Raw genomic sequence first — 18572 nt, 5'->3', positions numbered from 1 at the left:
TTGTATTTATAAGAAACTTGGGATTTGGTTATTTTATTTATTTATTTTGAAATAGGGTCTTGTTCTGTCACCTAGGCTGGAGTGCAGGAGCACAGCCACGGTTCAGTGCAGCCTCAATCTCCCAGACTCAAGAGATCCCCTCATACCTCAGCCTCCTTATAGCTGGGACTACAGGCGTACACTACCACACCTGGCTAATTTTTTTAATTTGGTTTTTTATTTTTTGTAGAGACAGGACATCACTATGTTGCTAGGGCTGGTCTTGAACTCCTGGGCTCAAGCAGTCCTCCCACCTTGACCTCCCAGAGTGCTGGGATTACAGGCGTGAGCCACTGTGCCTAGCCAGAAATTGGCTTAAAATGCAGATTTTTGGACCCTGTCCCCAGCAAAAAGATTCAGTAGAAATCTTTATTTGTAGCCAGCTTACTGTGTTGCAGGTGGTCCCTGGTTTAACTTTGAGTAATGCTGTCTTCACTGTTAAAATAATCAGATTTAATTATATGGTAGATATTTTAGGTAACTAGGGTATTTCAGGCTGTCCCATGGGCCTGAATAGCTGGCAGCTACTTGGCTTGGCTTCTAGAGGACTTACTGCTCAGCAAGGTAAATATTAATACCTTCATTGCTCTCTGTGTCCCAAAGATCAGTACCCAAACTTTGAGATTTTGTAGACTGGAAAAATCTTTGTCTCCCATCCCTCCCCAAGAAAGACATAGGTTGCTAATTTTTATTTTGCTGAATGAGAACATTAAAAATAAATTAACAGTGAGCCAGGCACAATGGCACAGGCCTGTAATCCCAGCACTTTGAGAGACTGAAGCAGGAAGATCTCTTGAGGCCAGGAGTTCAAGACCAGCCTGTGCAAAATAGCAAAACCTCATCTCTACTAAAAAATAAAAAAAATTAGCTGGGCTTAGTGGCACATACCTGTGGTCCCAGCTACATGGGATGTTGAGATGGAAGGATTGCCTGAGCCCGGGAAACGGAGGCTGCAGGAAGCCATGACCACACCACTGCACTCCAGCCTGGGATACAGAGACCCAGGCTCATCAATAAATAAATAATGAAAGGACATTTTAACACCTCACTACAACCACTAAAGATACAAATAAATAAAAATATAAGAGGAGCACAACCTCGTAATACTGATAGTCTTTTATATTGCGTATATTTAACTTCAGGCAAAACCCACTCTATTTTCCTCTTTTAAAAAAATTATTTAGCTATAGATTAATGAATACTTTCTCAGACATTTCAGAACTACTGCTTAGTACTTGATATACAACACTTAGAATCTGGGGTACTACCTGAATGTAATGAGTAGTCACACATCTCATATCCTTTGTTTTCTTGCCAGTTCGATCCTTTGGTACAGAAGACAGACCGACAGATCGTCCAATACCACCTCGAGATGAAGTCTTTGAATACATTATATTCCGTGGGAGTGACATTAAAGACCTTACTGTTTGTGAGCCACCAAAACCACAGTGTTCTTTGCCTCAAGACCCAGCTATCGTTCAGGTAACTGATGGTAAATTTGTCTTGGAGTACAGGTAAACTCCACACAGGGATAGCCTTGGCTTTTTTCTCTCCAGTTGAATGTTCATGTAGCTTATCATTTTCAAGTTACCTGGATACCTGAAATTACTGGATAATGTTCTCATCTAGGTTTTTCTCTAATCATAAATTAGAACTAAGATAAGAAACAGCTGAAGAATTTGTTATGAAATATTTTCTAATGTCAACAACAATTGCAGTAGCTAACCTTGAAGGCTACGCTGTGGAAGTGGTGTACATATAAGACACCCTCTGAGGTTGGTACCATAATTATTCTCACTTTTAACAAGTGAGGAAATTCAGGTAGAGCCACTATTTGAACAGATCCAGGCAGCCTGCTTTAGAATCTAGAATCCGTGCTACCATGCTATTGAGATATGGTTTATATTGCAAACCAGGGCAATAACAGCTACTCTTAGATAAGATTATTAGGCTTAATGGGGAACAAAAAGCAAAATCACATTGTTCTGCATATGTTACGATATGCAATGTTGGGGGGTTTTTTTTCCTTCTTTTTTTTTTTGAAACAGTCGTTGGAGTACAGTGGCACGAACTCGGCTTACTGCAACCTCCACCTCCCTGGTTCAAGCGATTCTTCTGCCTCAGCCTCCTGAGTAGCTGGGACTACAGGCACGCACCACCACGCCCAGCTAATTCTTGTATTTTTAGTAGAGATGAGGTTTCACCATGTTGGCCAGCCTGGTCTCAAACTCCTGACCTCAGGTGATCCGCCCACCTCAGCCTCCCAAAGTGCTGGGATTACAGGCATGAGCCACTGTGCCTGGCCCGCAATGTTATATAATAAGAAAACACAAACATAAATGTATTTTAACATATTTAGGTCAACTCTTAAATCTCCCAATTTAAACTTTTTAATCATCTACCCCTACCCTTGTTAAGTCTTATTTTGGTGAAAGGAAACCTGAAAGAATCGGAGAAAATGTAAATCTCTTTATTTTATTTATTTACTTTTTTTTGAGATAGAGTTTTGCTCTGTTGCCCAGGTTGCAGTGCAGTGGCGCGATCTCAGCTCACTGCAAGCTCTGCCTCCCGGGTTCATGCCATTCTCCTGCCTCAGCCTCCCAAGTAGCTGGGACTACAGGCGCCTGCCACCATGCCCGGCTAATTTTTTGTATTTTTAGTAGAGATGGGGTTTCACCGTGTTAGCCAGGATGGTTTCGATCTCCTGACCTCGTGATCCACCCGCCTCAACCTCCCAAAGTGCTGGGATTATAGGCGTGAGCCACCGTGCCTGGCCGAAAATGTAAATCTCTTTAAATGGAGAAGGAAGAGACACTTTCTTAATAGAGATAGCTCCCTACACCAAACACTGGTGTTACCTTACTGTCTCTTTTATATGGCTTTCGATAATTCTCCAGGAAACCAGTTATTTGAGTAATCAGTTTTATAGGAGAAAAACTAAGAGAGTGCATATGAAAATGGTGTTGAGTAACTTCTTCCAGTCATCACAAACTTCTACTTGATCTTCTTATTCATTCATTCCGTAGTATTTACAGAGTGTCTGGCATGTGCTTAACACTAGTAGTGAACACAAAGAAAAGGTCCTGCCACCAGTGAATGTATGTCCTGGTAGCCTTTAATACACTTCATGTTTATATTATGAAACAGTTTATAATAAGATAATATATGAAGTACATGTATTAGTATATGTTATATATTTTATATGCTTTAGGTTTAAGTTAAAGTTTTTGTAAAATGTTCCTCCGCTTAATATAACTATAAGTAAACATGTAAATGGCTTTATGTGGGATATGTTTGTTTCTGCATCTCTTTCGTGTGAATTTAATAGTAAGCCTCAAATGATTGAAAATAAGAGTGAAATCACATGTGAGATTTATATCAGCATCAGACTAAAACCCATTATTACTAAGTGTGATTTTTCTCATATTTTTCTTTAAGCAAAGTTACTTTACTTAAGTAACTTTCTTTCCTCAATCTATAAAACTCTTAAATGGGGAGTTTAGTGTAGAAAAAGTATTCGTAAGTTACATTGAGTATAATTGGCACATTATAGACAGATATTGAAATCAGAAGGTCGTTTGGCTATTTTAATGTTAAGTGCATATTGTAATTCGTTTTATATTTAGTAGTTATAATTTAATAGTTTTCTTAAAAGTGTAAAAATCTGGAATTTTTTTTCATTATATACATGTTGCTTAGAGCTTGGAAAGATAACTCATGATTTTCCTTCAGTCCTCACTAGGCTCATCGACTTCTTCATTCCAGTCCATGGGTTCTTACGGGCCTTTCGGCAGGATGCCCACATACAGTCAGTTCAGTCCAAGTTCCTTAGTTGGGCAGCAGTTTGGTGCTGTTGGTGTTGGTATGTTTTCTTTTTCTTTTATTTTTTTGTTTGTTTTTGTATTCTTCCTTTCTTTGAGTTTATAGAAACTCAACACAAACTTTTAGAAATGTTGTTTGATGTTTACTTTTGTAACTTTGTTTTATGGCATTCAGAACATATTTTGATGATATCTTAAAGCCTTTATTTAATATTCTTAATGATATTAGTGGGTTTTTAAAAGTCAGTTTTCACGAGGTAACATTTTTCTTACACCTAGGTATATCCAGTATCTACCAAATCTTATTGGTAATTGGATTTTGTTTTGTTTTGTTTTGTTTTAAGACAGAGTCTCACTCTGTCACTCAGGCTGAAGTCCAGTGGCACTATCTTGGCTCACTATAACCTCCGCCTCCTGGGTTTACGCAATTCTCGTGCCTTAGCCTCACAAATAGCTGGAATTACAGATATGTATCACCACACATAGCTAATTTTTGTATTTTCAGTAGAGGTGGGGTTTCACCATGTTGACCAGGCTGGTCTTGAACTCCTGACCTCAGGTGAGCCCCTGTGCCTGGCCTGGATTTTAATTAATCAATTTTTTTTTTTTTTTTTTTTTTTTTTTTTTTTTTTTTTTTGAGGCAGAATCTCACTCTGTTGCCCAGGCTGGAGTACAGTGGCATGATCTCCACTCACTGCAACCTCTATCTCCCAGGTTTAAGCAGTGGTCCTGCCTCAGCCTCCTGAGTAGCTGGGATTACCGGTGTGCACCACCACTCCCGGCTAATTTTTTTGTATTTTTAGTAGAGATGGGGTTTCACCATGTTGGCCAAGCTGGTCTCGAACTCCTGACCTTAAGTGATCCACCCACTTCAGCCTCCCAAAGTGCTGGGATTACAGGCATGTGCCACCAAGCCTGGCCTAAAATGTTTATTTTAAACATACATAAGACATGCACACATAAAGATACGCATAGCATGATTGAGGGCTTGGTGTTTTGTTTCTGTAACACTGGGTTTGAAACAAAACTAATGAGAATGTATAGCAGGGCTGAGCGAATGACAGGCTTACTTTTGGCTGGAGGGTCAAGGGCTATTGAGTGCAAAAGCTGGATGTAATCAGATTAGCTCAGTGTTGTTTTGTTTTTATAGCTCTGCATTTTAGTGTTTAAGTACACCTTTATTCCCACGGTAAAGAACAGCTTTAAAAAAAAAAAACAACTTTAAATCTCAAGCTTTTGCCCCTAATCTTTTCAAATTTCTTTGAAATAATTATATTATCAGTTTACTGTTTCACTGCACCACAAATTTAGTTTCAGGTGTATCTTGACACTCATTAATATGCTAACAAGTTTTGTTAAAATTATTAAATTCCTTCCAATGAATATACTTTTTATACAGGTGTGACTTAAGCATTTAAATGTTTTACTTATTCACAAAATAAAAAAGAACAGCAAAAAAAGCAAACTAAAACTGAATGAGCTGGGCGCAGTGGCTCATGCCTGTAATGCCAGCACTTTGGGAGACTAAGGCGGGTAGATCACCTGAAGTAGGGAGTTCGAGACCAGCCTGGCCAACATGGAGAAACCCCACCTCTACTAAAAATACAGAATTAGCTGGACGTGGTGGTGCATGCCTGTAATCCCAGCTACTTGGGAGGCTGAGGTAGGAGAATCGCTTGAAACCCAGGAGGCAGAGGTTGCAATGAGCCGAGATCGTGCCATTGCACTCCAGTCTGGGCCACAACAGCGAAACTCCGTCTAAAAAAAAATAGATAAAACTGAATGAATATGAACAGAGAAACCACAGATGCTATTACATATTAAATTGATAATCACACAGAAGAAAAAATAATTCAGATGACTTTTACACGCTTAGTAGGATATATTCTAACAACAAATAGAACTATTTAGAAAACTTGACTTTGATTTGTATTATTGGTGTTTTTGGTTTGGGTTTTTTTTTTTTTTTTTTTTTTTTTTTGGAGATAACGTCTGGCTCACACCCAGGCTGGAGTGTAGTGGCACGATCCTGACTCACTACAACCTCTGCCTCCCAGGCCCCAGCCATCCTCCCACCTCAACCTCCCAAGTATCTGAGATTATAGGCGTGCACCACCACTCCCAGCTAGATTTCTTTTTTTTTTTTTTTTTTTTTTTGTATTTTTTGTAGAGACAGGGTTTTCCCCTGTTGTCCAGGCTGGTCTCAAACTTCTGACATCAAGTGATCTGCCCACCTTGGGCTCCAAAAGTGCTGGGATTACAGGTGTGAGCCACTGCACCCAGCCAGGTGTTAGTTCTTAAACTGTTTTGTATGTATTATAGGATAGGGCAAATGAATAAAATACTTATATTGGGAAATAGTGTTTTTACCATGGAGAAGGGAGATATAAATATGGAATGGGAAGGGTGAGAAAGAACCCTGTGATGCTGAATGTAAATAGATGGTATGAGTATGGACCCATTTTTTAAAAACTGGTTATCTCCTAGCTCTGTTCATAGAAAGGACCTAGAAACAATGGAAACCCAGTAGCAAAGAACACATGTAGACTCAGTTTCTAAATACCACTCCCCACTAAAAGGAACCAGGACGCATTGAAAAACAAAGGAAAAGATCTACTTTTTTCACATAAAGATATCTGCTAATAAGTAGAAGGAGTGGTAAATAAAATTGATAAAGAAAATTGCCATTTTCTAATCTCAGTATAATAGCAAGGATTATCATTAGATGTTGAAGTCATTGGGTGAAAGGTGTTAGGACAGGATATTAAGATGGTCTTAAAGTATCATCCCACAGTTTACAAAGGGGGAAAAATGTACCCTTGTAACACAGACATCTGGTGGTTACCAACTTCGTCAAGTGCTCAAGTTTAGCATTGCCATAAACAATTATGTGTCTCCTGTTGCGATTATTGGGGTGGGGGGCAAAACATAATATCACTTTTGTGGGGTTCTTGCTGAATATGCAGAATCTAATATTGAAGAAATGGGCATATATATCCAGAAGGTGGGTTGTTTTGCAAGACAGTTATCCACACTCTTCAAAAGATTCAATATTACAAAGAATGGAGAGAGGCAGCAGAACTGTTTTAGGCTGGCAAACACTGAAGAGACATAACATCCAAATGTAATATGGAATCGAATCCTGGGCTTTTAAAAAGTTGGCATGTTTGTTTCCTGCAGGGGAGAAAAAGAAAACTTAAAGAAAAAGTTGGTGTGAAGAACATTTTAGGGACTGCTAAGGAACTTTTGAGTGTGGACTAATTGTTGGATGTTGTTATTACTGTTCATTTTCTGGTTAATCATATGGGAGAGTGTTTTTGTTTGGGGGAGGTGGTTTTGAAGTATTTAAAAGTAAAGAACCAAATTGATTTTAGCCTCTCTAAACAAAAGAAAAATGTGCATATTAAGGTATAAAGATGGAGAAGCAGTGTGGGTTTGGTTAGATGTTAGCAGTTGATGAATCTAGGTGAGGAATATATTGATATTCTCTGTACTCCAATTTTAACATAGGTTTGACATTTTTCAGAATTAAAAATTAATTCCTTTTAGACTTATTTTAGGTGAAATAGTGTAACTTTGGTCCATAAATTTCCAAATCCAGTAGTAAGATCAATGTTATTCATATTAAATCAAGATATACTGTGTGTTAACTATAACTTAGAATCCTTTCCTGGGGATTCAAATAAGGAATGATTGCAAATTGTATTATCCTTTTTGAGGCTTCTTTGACTAAATTAAATAGTTAACTGACTTTGAGATCATCATTGTACTTCTTATGTTACCATGAAGTTTATGTAACTAATTATGTTCAAAAATTTGAGCAGGATCAAGCACATAGTATCTATATAGTAACTACTGCTTCTGCCATTCTTCAAGGTTTACTCTCTAGTCAGAGTATTTTGTGGTTGTGAAATGCTTTTTTTTTTTTTTTTTTTTTTTTTTGAGACGGAGTCCCGCTCTGTCGCCCAAGCTGGAGTGCAGTGGCCGGATCTCAGCTCACTGCAAGCTCCGCCTCCTGGGTTTATGCCGTTCTCCTGCCTCAGCCTCCTGAGTAGCTGGGACTACAGACACCTACCACCTCGCCCGGCTAGTTTTTTGTATTTTTTTAGTAGAGACGGGGTTTCACCGGGTTAGCCAGGATAGTCTCGATCTCCTGACCTCATGATCCGCCCGTCTCAGCCTCCCAAAGTGCTGGGATTACAGGCTTGAGCCACCGTGCTCGGCTGTGAAATGCTTTTTATAAATATTTTAATCTAATTTTAATATTATTGTGGGTTGTTGTTTTATTATTTGGGTGTCACAAAAGTAGAAGATTTTTCTGGTGTTTTCCATGTCAGTAGAATAATTTGTGCAGGGTCAGATTATTTTTGATTAATTGATTTCCATATTGGTTAGGATAATTTGTGGAGTGGCTAATTAGAAAACTAAGTGTTACAAGTTACCAAATCAGGAAGAGGAAAGCTGTGGCATTGGTCAAGGTGACAGATGTTTTTCAGAAAAGGAATTAACTCAAATTTAGCTTGGTTTTTGAGACGACATCTTGCTCTGTCTCCCAGGCTAGAGTGCAGTGGTGTGATCTCGGCTCACTGCATCCTCCTCCTCCCAGATTCAAGCGACTCTCCTGCCTCAGCCTCCTGAGTAGCTGGGATTACAGGCATGCACCACCACACCTGGCTAATTTTTGTATTTTCAGTAGAGACAGGGTTTCACCTTGTTGGTCAGGCTGGTCTCAAAATCCTGACCTCGTGATCCGCCCACCTCAGCCTCCCAAAGTACCAGGATTACAGGTGTGAGCCACCGTGCCCGGCCAAATTTAGCTTTTGTTGGCACAAAGTAAACCAGATTTTAAGCTAGGCCTCTTTTCATTTTTGGTTCCTAGTATTCTGATTTTAAAAGGAAATTTAAATGAATCTGGATCACACTATTGCTATTTGATGATAAAATTTTATATGTTTACATTTTTGTGTTATTACTATTGCTTTTTATTTTTATTTATTTCTTGAGACAGGGTCTCGTTCTATCACCCAGACTGGAGTTCAGTGGCACAGCCATGGCTCACTGCAGCCTAGACCTCCTGGGCTCAAGCAGTCCTCCCACCTCAACCTCCCTGGTAGCTGGGACTACAGGCATGTGCCATCATACCTGGCTAATTTTTGTATTTTTTGTAAAGACAGCATTTCAGCATGTTATCCAGGCTGATCTTGAACTCCTGGGCTCAGTCTGCCTGCCTCCGCCTCCCAAAGTGTTGGGAACCACCATGCCCACCCTTATTATTGCTTTTTAATAAGTTTTTTGGTTTGGTTTTTTTTTCATTTGTTTGTTTGGTTGGTTTGGTTTTTGTTTTGTTTTCTTTTTGAGACTCTGTCTCCCAGGCTGGGGTACAAAGACCTTAGCACTTTGGGAGGCCATGGCGGGAGGATTGCTTGAGCTCAGGAGTTGGAGACCAGCCTGGGGGCAACATGGCTAAACCCTATCTCTACAAAAAAAAAAAAAAAAAAAAATTAGGCAAGCATAGTGGCACACTCCTGTAATCCCTGCTCCTCCAGAGGCTGAGGTGGGAGGATTGCTTGAGCCTGAGAGGTAGAGGTTGCAGTGAGCCAAGAGCGCAACACTGCGCTCCAGCTTGGGAAACAGAGCCAGACTGTGTCTCAAAAAAAAAAAAAAATCAACTTGTTTATAGTGAAAAACATACAAATTAAATCTAGACTAAGACACGATTTCTCACTATCAGTTTGGCAAAAACTCAAAAGCTTCATTATATACATACTCTTTTGGCAAGTCTATGAAGAATATATACTCTCATACATTGAGAAGAATAATATACCAGGTAGAAATAAAGCACCTTTCTTAAAGCTGATGCAAAAATAATTCTTATGTATAAGAGATTAGATCATTACTGGCCTTAATTTCTGAACTCTCGGAAAAATTAAACATCTCACAATAAATGAAGCATCAAAACAGTATTTCCCTATGTTACCACTGCACAGTAGCAAGAGCTTGCTGCTGCAGTTAGAAAAAGGATTAATAGAAACAGTGAAAGGTATAGATTGACCAACTATCTAAAGTAATTCTATAGCAAGGATTAAAATGAAGAAACATGGAGCAATTAGATATTTTTTCTGTTATATTTACTCCAATTGATAAGGTCAGCTGGTTGTTCTCAAATAATTGAGACAGGTTGACTAGTGTGTCGTGGCATGCTGTTTAAGTCTCATAATCTTATGTGCCAGATGGAGGAATATTGGCTGAATAGACCATCAGTAGGTACATTTTAGTTGATGAAATAGCCAAACCATATTGGAGGATGGTTCTCTTAGGGCTCCAGTGTTTGTATAGACTAATTTTTAATCACCGAGTGATGAAGCTTGAAGAGATGCTTATGAACTTTACAGTTAGCATAAAGTCAGGGGGTGTTTCAACCATTATGGATGTTAAACTAAGGATTGTTAAAGATCAGACCAGGCACAGTGGCTCACGCCTATAATCCCAACACTTTGGGAGGCTGAGACGGGTGAATCATTTGAGGTCAGGAGTTCAAGAGCAGCCTGGCCAACACGGTGAAAGCCTGTCTCTACTAAAAATACAAAAAAAAATGAACTGGGCATGGTGGCGTGCACCTGTAATCCCAGCTACTCAGGAGGCTGAGGCAGGAGAATCCCTGGAACCCAGGAAGCAAAGGTTGCAGTGAGTCAAGATCATGCCACTGCACTCCAGCCTGAGCGACAGAGTGAGACCCTGCCTCAAAAAAAAAAAAAAAAAGGTTATTAAAGATTTACTTTGGTAAAACGTTGAAGGGATTAAACATTTCAATTAAAAGGCAGAGAGTGTCAGACTGAATTAAAAGAGACAAGGCCCAACTATATTATGTTTATAAGAAATGCACTGAAAGTGAAAGAATAGAAAAAGGTATACCATGCAAACACCAATAACAAGAAAACATACATTAATATCAGACGAAGGACCTTAAAGATCAGGATTACTTCTGGAGATAAAGCGGGGGCGGGGGTTGGTTCTTCATAAAGTTAAGGATCAATTAATTCATCAGGAAGCTACAACAGTCCTAAATGTGTAACTTTATAATACAGTGTACCCAACAATTGCAGAATATTGTTTTGATCTATATTGCTCAACAATATAGATCAAATACTGGATCATAAAATAAGTCACACTAAATTCCAAAAGGAATAAAATCATACGTGGTATATTCTTAAATCACACAATAAACTTGAAATTAATAAAGGTAACTTGAAAAATCCTCAGATAATTTGATATCAAGTAAACTTGTTAATCACTAATAGATCAAAGGAGAATTTAAAGAGAAATGAGAGAATATTTTTAATCTAGGCCAGGTGTGATAGCATACACCTGTAATCCCAGCACTTTGGGTGGCCAAGGTGGGAGGATCACTTGAGGCCAGGAGTTCAAGACCAGCCTGGGGAACATAGGGAGACCTTGTCACTACAAAAAAAAAATTTTCATTAGTTGGGTGTGGTTGTACATACCTGTAGTCACAGCACTCGGGAGGCTGAGGTGGGAGACTTGCTTGAGCCCAGGAATTCAAGACTGCAGTGAGCTGTGATGCTGCAGTGAGCTGTGATTCTGCCACTGCACTCCAGAAAAGGCGACAGAGCTAGACCTTGTCTCTAAAAAAATAATAATATATTTTAAAAATAATGTATTTTTAATTTAATGACCAGAAAGTTTGTAGGTGTAGCTAAAACTGTGTTTAGGAAAACTTTCATAGCACGGTGGCTCATGCCCATGATCCCAGCACTTTGGGAGGCTGAGGTGGGCGGGTCACTTGAGGTCAGGAGTTCGAGACCAGCCTGGCCAATGTAGTAAAAACCCATCTCTACTAAAAATACAAAATTTACTCAGGCATATTGGCATGCACCTGTAGTCCCAGCTTCTTGGGAGGCGGAGGCAGGAGAATTGGTTGAGCTGGGGAGGAAGAGGTTGCAGTGAGCTGAGATGGCGTCACTGCACTCCAGCCTGGGTGACAGAGCAAGACTTCTCAAATAAAAAGAAAATAAGAATTTTAAAAGTCAGTGCTCTAAGCTACCAGTTTAAGAAGCTAGGAAAGAGCCAGGTGTGGTGTCTCCCACCTGTAATCCCAGCACTCTGGGAGGTCAAGGCGGGCGGATTACCTAAGGTCAGGAGTTCGAGACTAGCCTGACCGACATTGTGAAACCTCATCTCTACAAAAATACAAAAATTAGCCAGGTATGATGGCAGATGCCTGTAATCCCAGCTACTCAGGAGGCTGAGGCAGGAGAATCGCTTGAACCTGGAGGTGGAGGTTGCAGTGAGCCAAGATCGCACTGTTGAACTCCAGCCTGGACGACAGAGCAAGACTCTGTCTCATAAAAAAAAAAAAACAAAGCTAGGAAAAATGGTTAGCTGGGCATGGTGGTGAATGCCTATAGTCCCAACTACTTGGGAGACTGAGGTGGGAGGATTCCTTGAGCCCAGCAGTTCAAGGCTGCAGTGAACTGTGATCATGCCATTGCATTCTAGCCTGGGTGACAGAGTGAGACCATGTCTCTAAAAACAGTTGGTGAGGACGTCAGGGGACAGCTAGGAAAAAAGTGAAAGAAAATTATTCCAAAAGTAGTAGAGGGGGAAGAAAATAAAAAGATAAGAGCAGAAATCAATGAAATAGAAATAGATTATATATCAGCAAAGACGAGTTTCTTTTGGGTGGGGTTTTTTATTTATTTATTTATTTATTTTATAAGATTCATAAGCCCCTAACAAAACTGATTAAGGAAAGGAAGAAGAACCAAGCAAGTTGCCAATACCAGGAATGAAAGACTAGACATCAGTGTAGACCTTAAAAGAATAATATGGGAATATATGAATTGCTTTATGTCAACAAATGTGATAGTTTAAATGAAGTGGACAAATTTCTTGAAAAATAATAAACCAACATAAGAGGAAACAAAATCTCAGTTATCTCTGTATCTTTTAATGAAATTGAAACAGTAATTTCAGATCACCCAGAAAGAAAATTCTAGACTGTTTACTGTTACTTTCTACCAAACATTTAGGGAAGAAATAATTTTTACTAATCTTACACAAACTCAGACATGAGTTTGTGTCTGCACCATGATACATGCCTGTAGTCCCAGTAACTCGGGAGGCTGAGGCGGGAGGATCTCTTGAGCCCAGGAGTTCAAGGCTGCAGTGAGCCATGATCGTGCCACTGCACTCCAGCCAAGGCAACAGAGCAAAAACCCTGTCTCTTAAAAAGGAAAAAAAGGCTGGGTACGGTAGCTCACACCTGTATTCCTAGCACTTTAGGAGGCCGAGGTGGGCGGAACACGAGGTCAGGAGATGGAGACCCGCCCGGCCAACATGGAGAAACCCCGTCTCTACTAAAAATACAAAAAAAAAAATGAGTTGGACATGGTGGCGTGCGCCTGTAATCCCAGCTACTTGGGAGGCTGAGGCAGGAGAATCGCTTGAGCCAAGGAGGCAGAGGTTACAGTGAGCCAAGATCACGCCCCTGCACTCCAGCCTGGCAACAGAGCAAGACTTCCTCTCAAAAAGAGAAAAAGAAAGTTCAGAGAATAGAAGAAGAGGAAATATTTGATGACTCTATAACCAAAGCCAAATAACTGAAATACCAACTATGACTAGATTGTTACAAGAAAATTATAGATCACTGTCTCCCATGAACATAAATGTAAGAATGTTCATTAGAAGTAGAAACCAGCAAGCACTTCAGAAGAAGGATTGTATATAATGACAAAGATTTATCTCAGGACTGGGAAGCTGCAACATTTGAAAATCAGTTGTAACTTACCACATTAACAGACCAGGAATAAAGAATAGAGAATCCAGAAATAGACCCACTCGAATACTTACAACAGAGTAACAAGACAGTTCAATGGAGAGAAAAGACATTGTTATAATAAGGGGTGTTGCAGCAGCTGGTTATCTGTGGAAAAAATAAAACTTGACACCTGGCTTAAACTATAAATTAAAAATAATTTGGAATAGATTATAGACATAAATTGGTAGTAGAATTGGAGTAGAGGGAGGGGTATGTGTCATGATCAGGAACTCACGGAAGAGATTTGCTCTAACCATTGAGTGCGTAATCCAGAGGACAAGCAATGGGAGGCCAAGCCAGGTGAGGAAACACAGAGCAGCATGGAGATGGAAACATACATCTCAAAGTGGCTGATGTCTTGGTCATTGCCTAAGAACACTAGAAATAACTGGATGGGTTCTACTCCCTACAGAATTCTTGAAAGCACCAGTCCCTACATTTCTGGGATATTATGGGTAGTTGTGTTAGGCTTCTCCTGAGCTTACTGGAGCTCTAGCCAGACTGGATTTCACCTTCAAGGGAGTCCCAGTAGCTCCCCTTGTCTAAGATACTAAGATACTGTGCTGTTTTCTGAAGCCACTTTTTTTCTTTTTTTTGAGACGGAGTCTCACTCCGTTGCCTAAGCTGGAGCGCAGTGGCCCAATCTTGGCTCACTGCAACCCCCGCCTCGCAGGTTCAAGCAATCCTCCTGCTTCAGCCTCCCGAGTGCTGGGACTACAGGCGTGCACCACCACGCCCGGCTAATTTTTGAATTTTTGTAGAGACGAGGTTTCACCATATTGGTCAGGCTGGTCTTGAACTCTTGACCTCGTGATCTGCCCACCTCGGCCTCCCAAAGTGCTGGGATTACGGGTGTGAGCCCCTGCACCTGGCCCTGAAGCCACATTTTAAGAGGGATAAGAACAAATAGAATTCATTAAATTAGGAGTCCAAGAAAGGAAGGGGAGAGTGTTATAAAGACCAAGTGAAGTGAGTAATGGTTGAAGGAACTGGAGTTGACTAGCCTGAAAATGAGCAGATTGCAAGGGGCATGATTGTAACCTTCATGTGTTTTAAGAGCAGAAGGATAAACTTCTGCTGTGGGCTAGACTGGTGAAAGTATAGAAACTGATGAGAGAAGAGGTAGGTTTTATTAACTGAAATAAATAGTTTGAACTTTTATCTTGAGGGGAAGCCATCAGAAGGTCTAAAGCACGATAGTAGTGTGATTACGTTTATATTTTGTAAAAAATCACTCTGACTACCATCTTTAGGTTGGATTTAGAGGTTGTGGAACGGGGAGGTGCTGTTGAAATACAGTGAAAACCTGCACAGATGAAATACTAAGGAGAGAGCACAGTATATCAAAAGTGAACAATCCCTAAGTACTGTAGAAACTTAAAGAAATTTGATATAACCTAGTATGGCAGAGAATTGGGCCCTTTCTAGGGACTTTGTTACTCATATTGCCAGAACTTTTTGCAGCTGCTTTAGGCAGAATGCAGCCTCACAGTCCCATCTTAAGGGGAAGCGTTGAAACCAGAGTCTGTTGCCTTGGAAATGCTGAAAACCTCCTTGTAAACCTGTCTGCTAATTTGGCTATTTGTCCAGATACTTAGTATTAGAATCATTGAACCTTAATGTTGGTGTTGAATGTACCATTTCTACTACTTCTCTAGCTGATATGGGTCCTTGCTGTCCCATCTGCATATCTACCTGGGACAGTATTCCATGTGTTATAAACATCGCTTGCATCCAAGGATAGTGGACAGTATATTGGCTCCCCCACCCCGCCCCCCATATTGCCATAGAATTCCCAAACTATTCAGTATGCTTCAATTTCCAAGATTATTAATTTGTACAGATTTTGGGGGGAGAAATAGACAATTACTATCATTAAAATGCTACATTACTTTATGTGATTGAAAAATGTAAAACATTTTTTAAAATCTTTTTATCATTTAAAAAAATCTCTTTAAGCTGGAAACTCTTTGACGTCCTTTGGAACAGAAACATCAAACAGTGGTACCTTACCCCAAAGTAGTGCGGTTGGTTCTGCCTTTACACAGGATTCAAGATCTCTAAAAACACAGTTATCTCAAGGTAAGCTATCTCATCCTAAAGTATTTCCATTCTAAACTTCTATAGTGGTTTTTCTCTTTTTCTGAATGTAAGAGCTTTTGCAGCTTGTAAAAGTTTTCTCCAAATTGGTGTATTGCAATGAATATATTATTGAATGACTCTTACTATTTAGACTTATTACAGTTCTTAGATCATGAAACTAAAAAGTTGAGCATTCTCTCAGTTGGACTTTTTTTGCAAAGAAATTATATAACTTGTATGTAACTCTTAAATATATCAAATTAGGCTCAGACTCACCATTAAAGTTGAGCTATCCAAGATGAATTGGAAATATCATCTGAAAAAAACTGTATTATGCTGTTACATTTTCCCTAACATCCCCACAGGATGGAGAGTAGTAGTTCTCAATGTAGGCCACCCACAACTGAATCATCTGGGTTGCTTCTTAAAAATTTAAATCCTGAGACTTATACATCAGAATACCTGGAGCCTGAGGATTTGTATTTTAATAAGCTTCTTAAAGGATTATTTTATTTATTAAAATTCTGCTTTTCAGCCAGCCAGTCTCATAATTTTAAATGGTTATCCATACCTTTTATTCTTTGTTTTCTTTCTTTCTTTTTTCTTAATCTTTTTCTTTCATTTATTTACTTATTAGAGTTGAGGTCTCCCTATATTGCCCATGCTGGTCTCAAACTCCTGGGCTCAAGCGATCCATTTGCCTTGGCCTCCTCAAAGTGTTGGGATTACAAGCATAAGCTATTGGGCCTGGCCTTTTTTTTTTTTTTTTTTTAAGAGATGGGTCTCACTATGCTGCCCAGACTGAAATGCAGGGGCTCTTCACAGGTGCGATCATAGCACACTGCATCCTTGGACACCTGTCCCCAAACAAGCCTCCCGCCTTAGCTTCCCCCGTAGCTGGAGCTACAGCTTTGTGCCACCATGCTCGACTTTTCCTTATCCATTTGTATCCACTTCTAATATGGATATTTTTGGCTCATTGCTTTATGTGAATGGGTTTTTTTTGTTTGTTTGTTTAGTAAAGCAATGTTAAGTCATTTCAGAAAGACTTATAATCACAAAACAGTGTTTTAAAAAGCTATTAAGGGTGCAAATTCAATGCTAAACATAATCTTATGTATTTCACTTAAGATATTTTGAAATAGTTCTTACTGTTACTCATTGATTAGCTTAATTTTTTTCTTTTTTCTTTCTTTTAAGATGGAGTCTTGCTCTGTCACCCAGACTGGAGTGCAGTGGCACAATCTCGGCTCACTGCAACCTCCACCTCCCAGGTTCAAGCGATTCTCCTGCCTCACCCTCCCAAGTAACTGGGATTACAGGCACGTGCCACCACGCCCAGCTCATTTTTTGTATTTTTGGTAGAGATGTGGTTTCGCCATGTTGGTCAGGCTGGTCTCAAATTCCTGACCTCAAGTGATCCACCCCCCTTGGCCTCCCAAAGTGCTGGGATTATAGGCGTGAGCCACTACACCCAGCCTACTTGCTTAATTTTTAAGCATTCTAAAGATTGTTTGTTCTTGGGATAGGGTCCTGCTCTGTCTCCCAGACTGGAATGCGGTGGTGTGATCATGGCTCACTGCAGCCTCCCCCTCCTGAGCTCAGGCCATCCTCCCAATTATCTGAGATCACAAGCAAGCACCACCAGCTAGTTTTGTAGGGATGGAGTTTCGCCATGTTGCCAAGGCTGATCTGGAACTCCTGGGCTCAAGTGATCCACCCACCTCAGCCTCCCAAAGTGCTGGGATTATAGGCATGAGCCACAGTGCCCAGCCTATTCTGGAATTTTTAGTTAAATCAGGAACACATGAAAAAGAAGCAGCATAAATATTGAAATTAGTGTTATTCATGAAGAATGAGAACTAATAAGGAACTTAAATTAGGCAGAGGCAAAATGTAAATTAAATATACAAAAGTCAGTAGTTCTGGCCAGGCACAGTGGCTCATGCTTGTAATCCCATCACTTTGGGAGGCCAAGGCAGGTGGATCACCTGCGGTCAGGGGCTCAAGACCAGCCTGGCCAACCAACATGGTGAAACCCTCATCTCTACTAAAAATACAAAAATTAGCAGGGCATGGTGGCGTGCACCTGTAATCCCAGCTACTCAGGAGGCTGAGGTGGGAGAATCACGTGAACTCGGGAGGCAGAGATTGCAGTGAGCTAAGATCACGCTACTGCACTCCAGCTTGGGCAACAGAGCAAGACTCCATCTTAAAAAAAAAAAAAGTCCTAAAGCCTAATCCATTGATTATGTAATAAGGAGAAAAGATTACAGTAATGCAAAATAGAAATTGTATACAAAATATATAATAAGAAATAAGTTGGTCATACTAAGAAATATGACCAACTTCTATGATAATGTAAGAGAGGGACTTAAAAGTCACATATAGGCCGGGTGTGGTGGCTTGCGCCTATAATCCCAGCACTTTGGGAGGCTGAGGCGGGCAGATCACAAGGTCAGGAGATCGAGACCATCCTGGCTAACACAGTGAAACCCCGTCTCTACTAAAAATACAAAAAATTAACCAGGCGTGGTGGTGGGTGCCTGTAGTCCCAGCTACTCAGGAGGCTGAGGCAGGAGAATGGCGTGAACCTGGGAGGTGGAGCTTGCAGAGAGCCAAGATCATGCCACTGCACTCCAGCCTGGGTGACAGAACGAAACTCCATCTCAAAAAAAAAAAAAAAAAGTCACATAATGGAAGAAACATCTTATTCCTAGATAAAAGAACAAGAACATTACCAGCACTTAGGGAGGCAGAGCCAGGATGATCACCTGAGTCCAGGAGTTTGA

General features: G+C 40.1%; 1 protein-coding gene across 5 annotated transcripts in view; it reads left to right on the top strand.

Annotated features, from left to right (window-relative positions):
• The window catches only part of LSM14A (LSM14A mRNA processing body assembly factor), a 59309-nt gene that overhangs the window by 23384 nt on the left and 17353 nt on the right, over positions 1-18572 (top strand). For all 5 annotated transcript variants that reach the window (XM_073016666.1, XM_037991516.2, XM_037991517.2 and 2 more), the window contains 3 exons: positions 1358-1521; positions 3772-3901; positions 15658-15780. In XM_073016666.1, the coding sequence (XP_072872767.1) occupies positions 1358-1521; positions 3772-3901; positions 15658-15780 (417 nt within the window). The remainder of the gene's footprint in view (positions 1-1357; positions 1522-3771; positions 3902-15657; positions 15781-18572) is intronic.

Source organism: Chlorocebus sabaeus, chromosome 6 (assembly GCF_047675955.1).
Source record: "Chlorocebus sabaeus isolate Y175 chromosome 6, mChlSab1.0.hap1, whole genome shotgun sequence".
In the NCBI taxonomy this organism is placed as follows: Eukaryota; Metazoa; Chordata; class Mammalia; order Primates; family Cercopithecidae; genus Chlorocebus; species Chlorocebus sabaeus.
The sequence above is the reverse complement of the archived record's forward strand: the minus strand, read 5'-3'. Positions and strand labels throughout refer to the sequence as shown.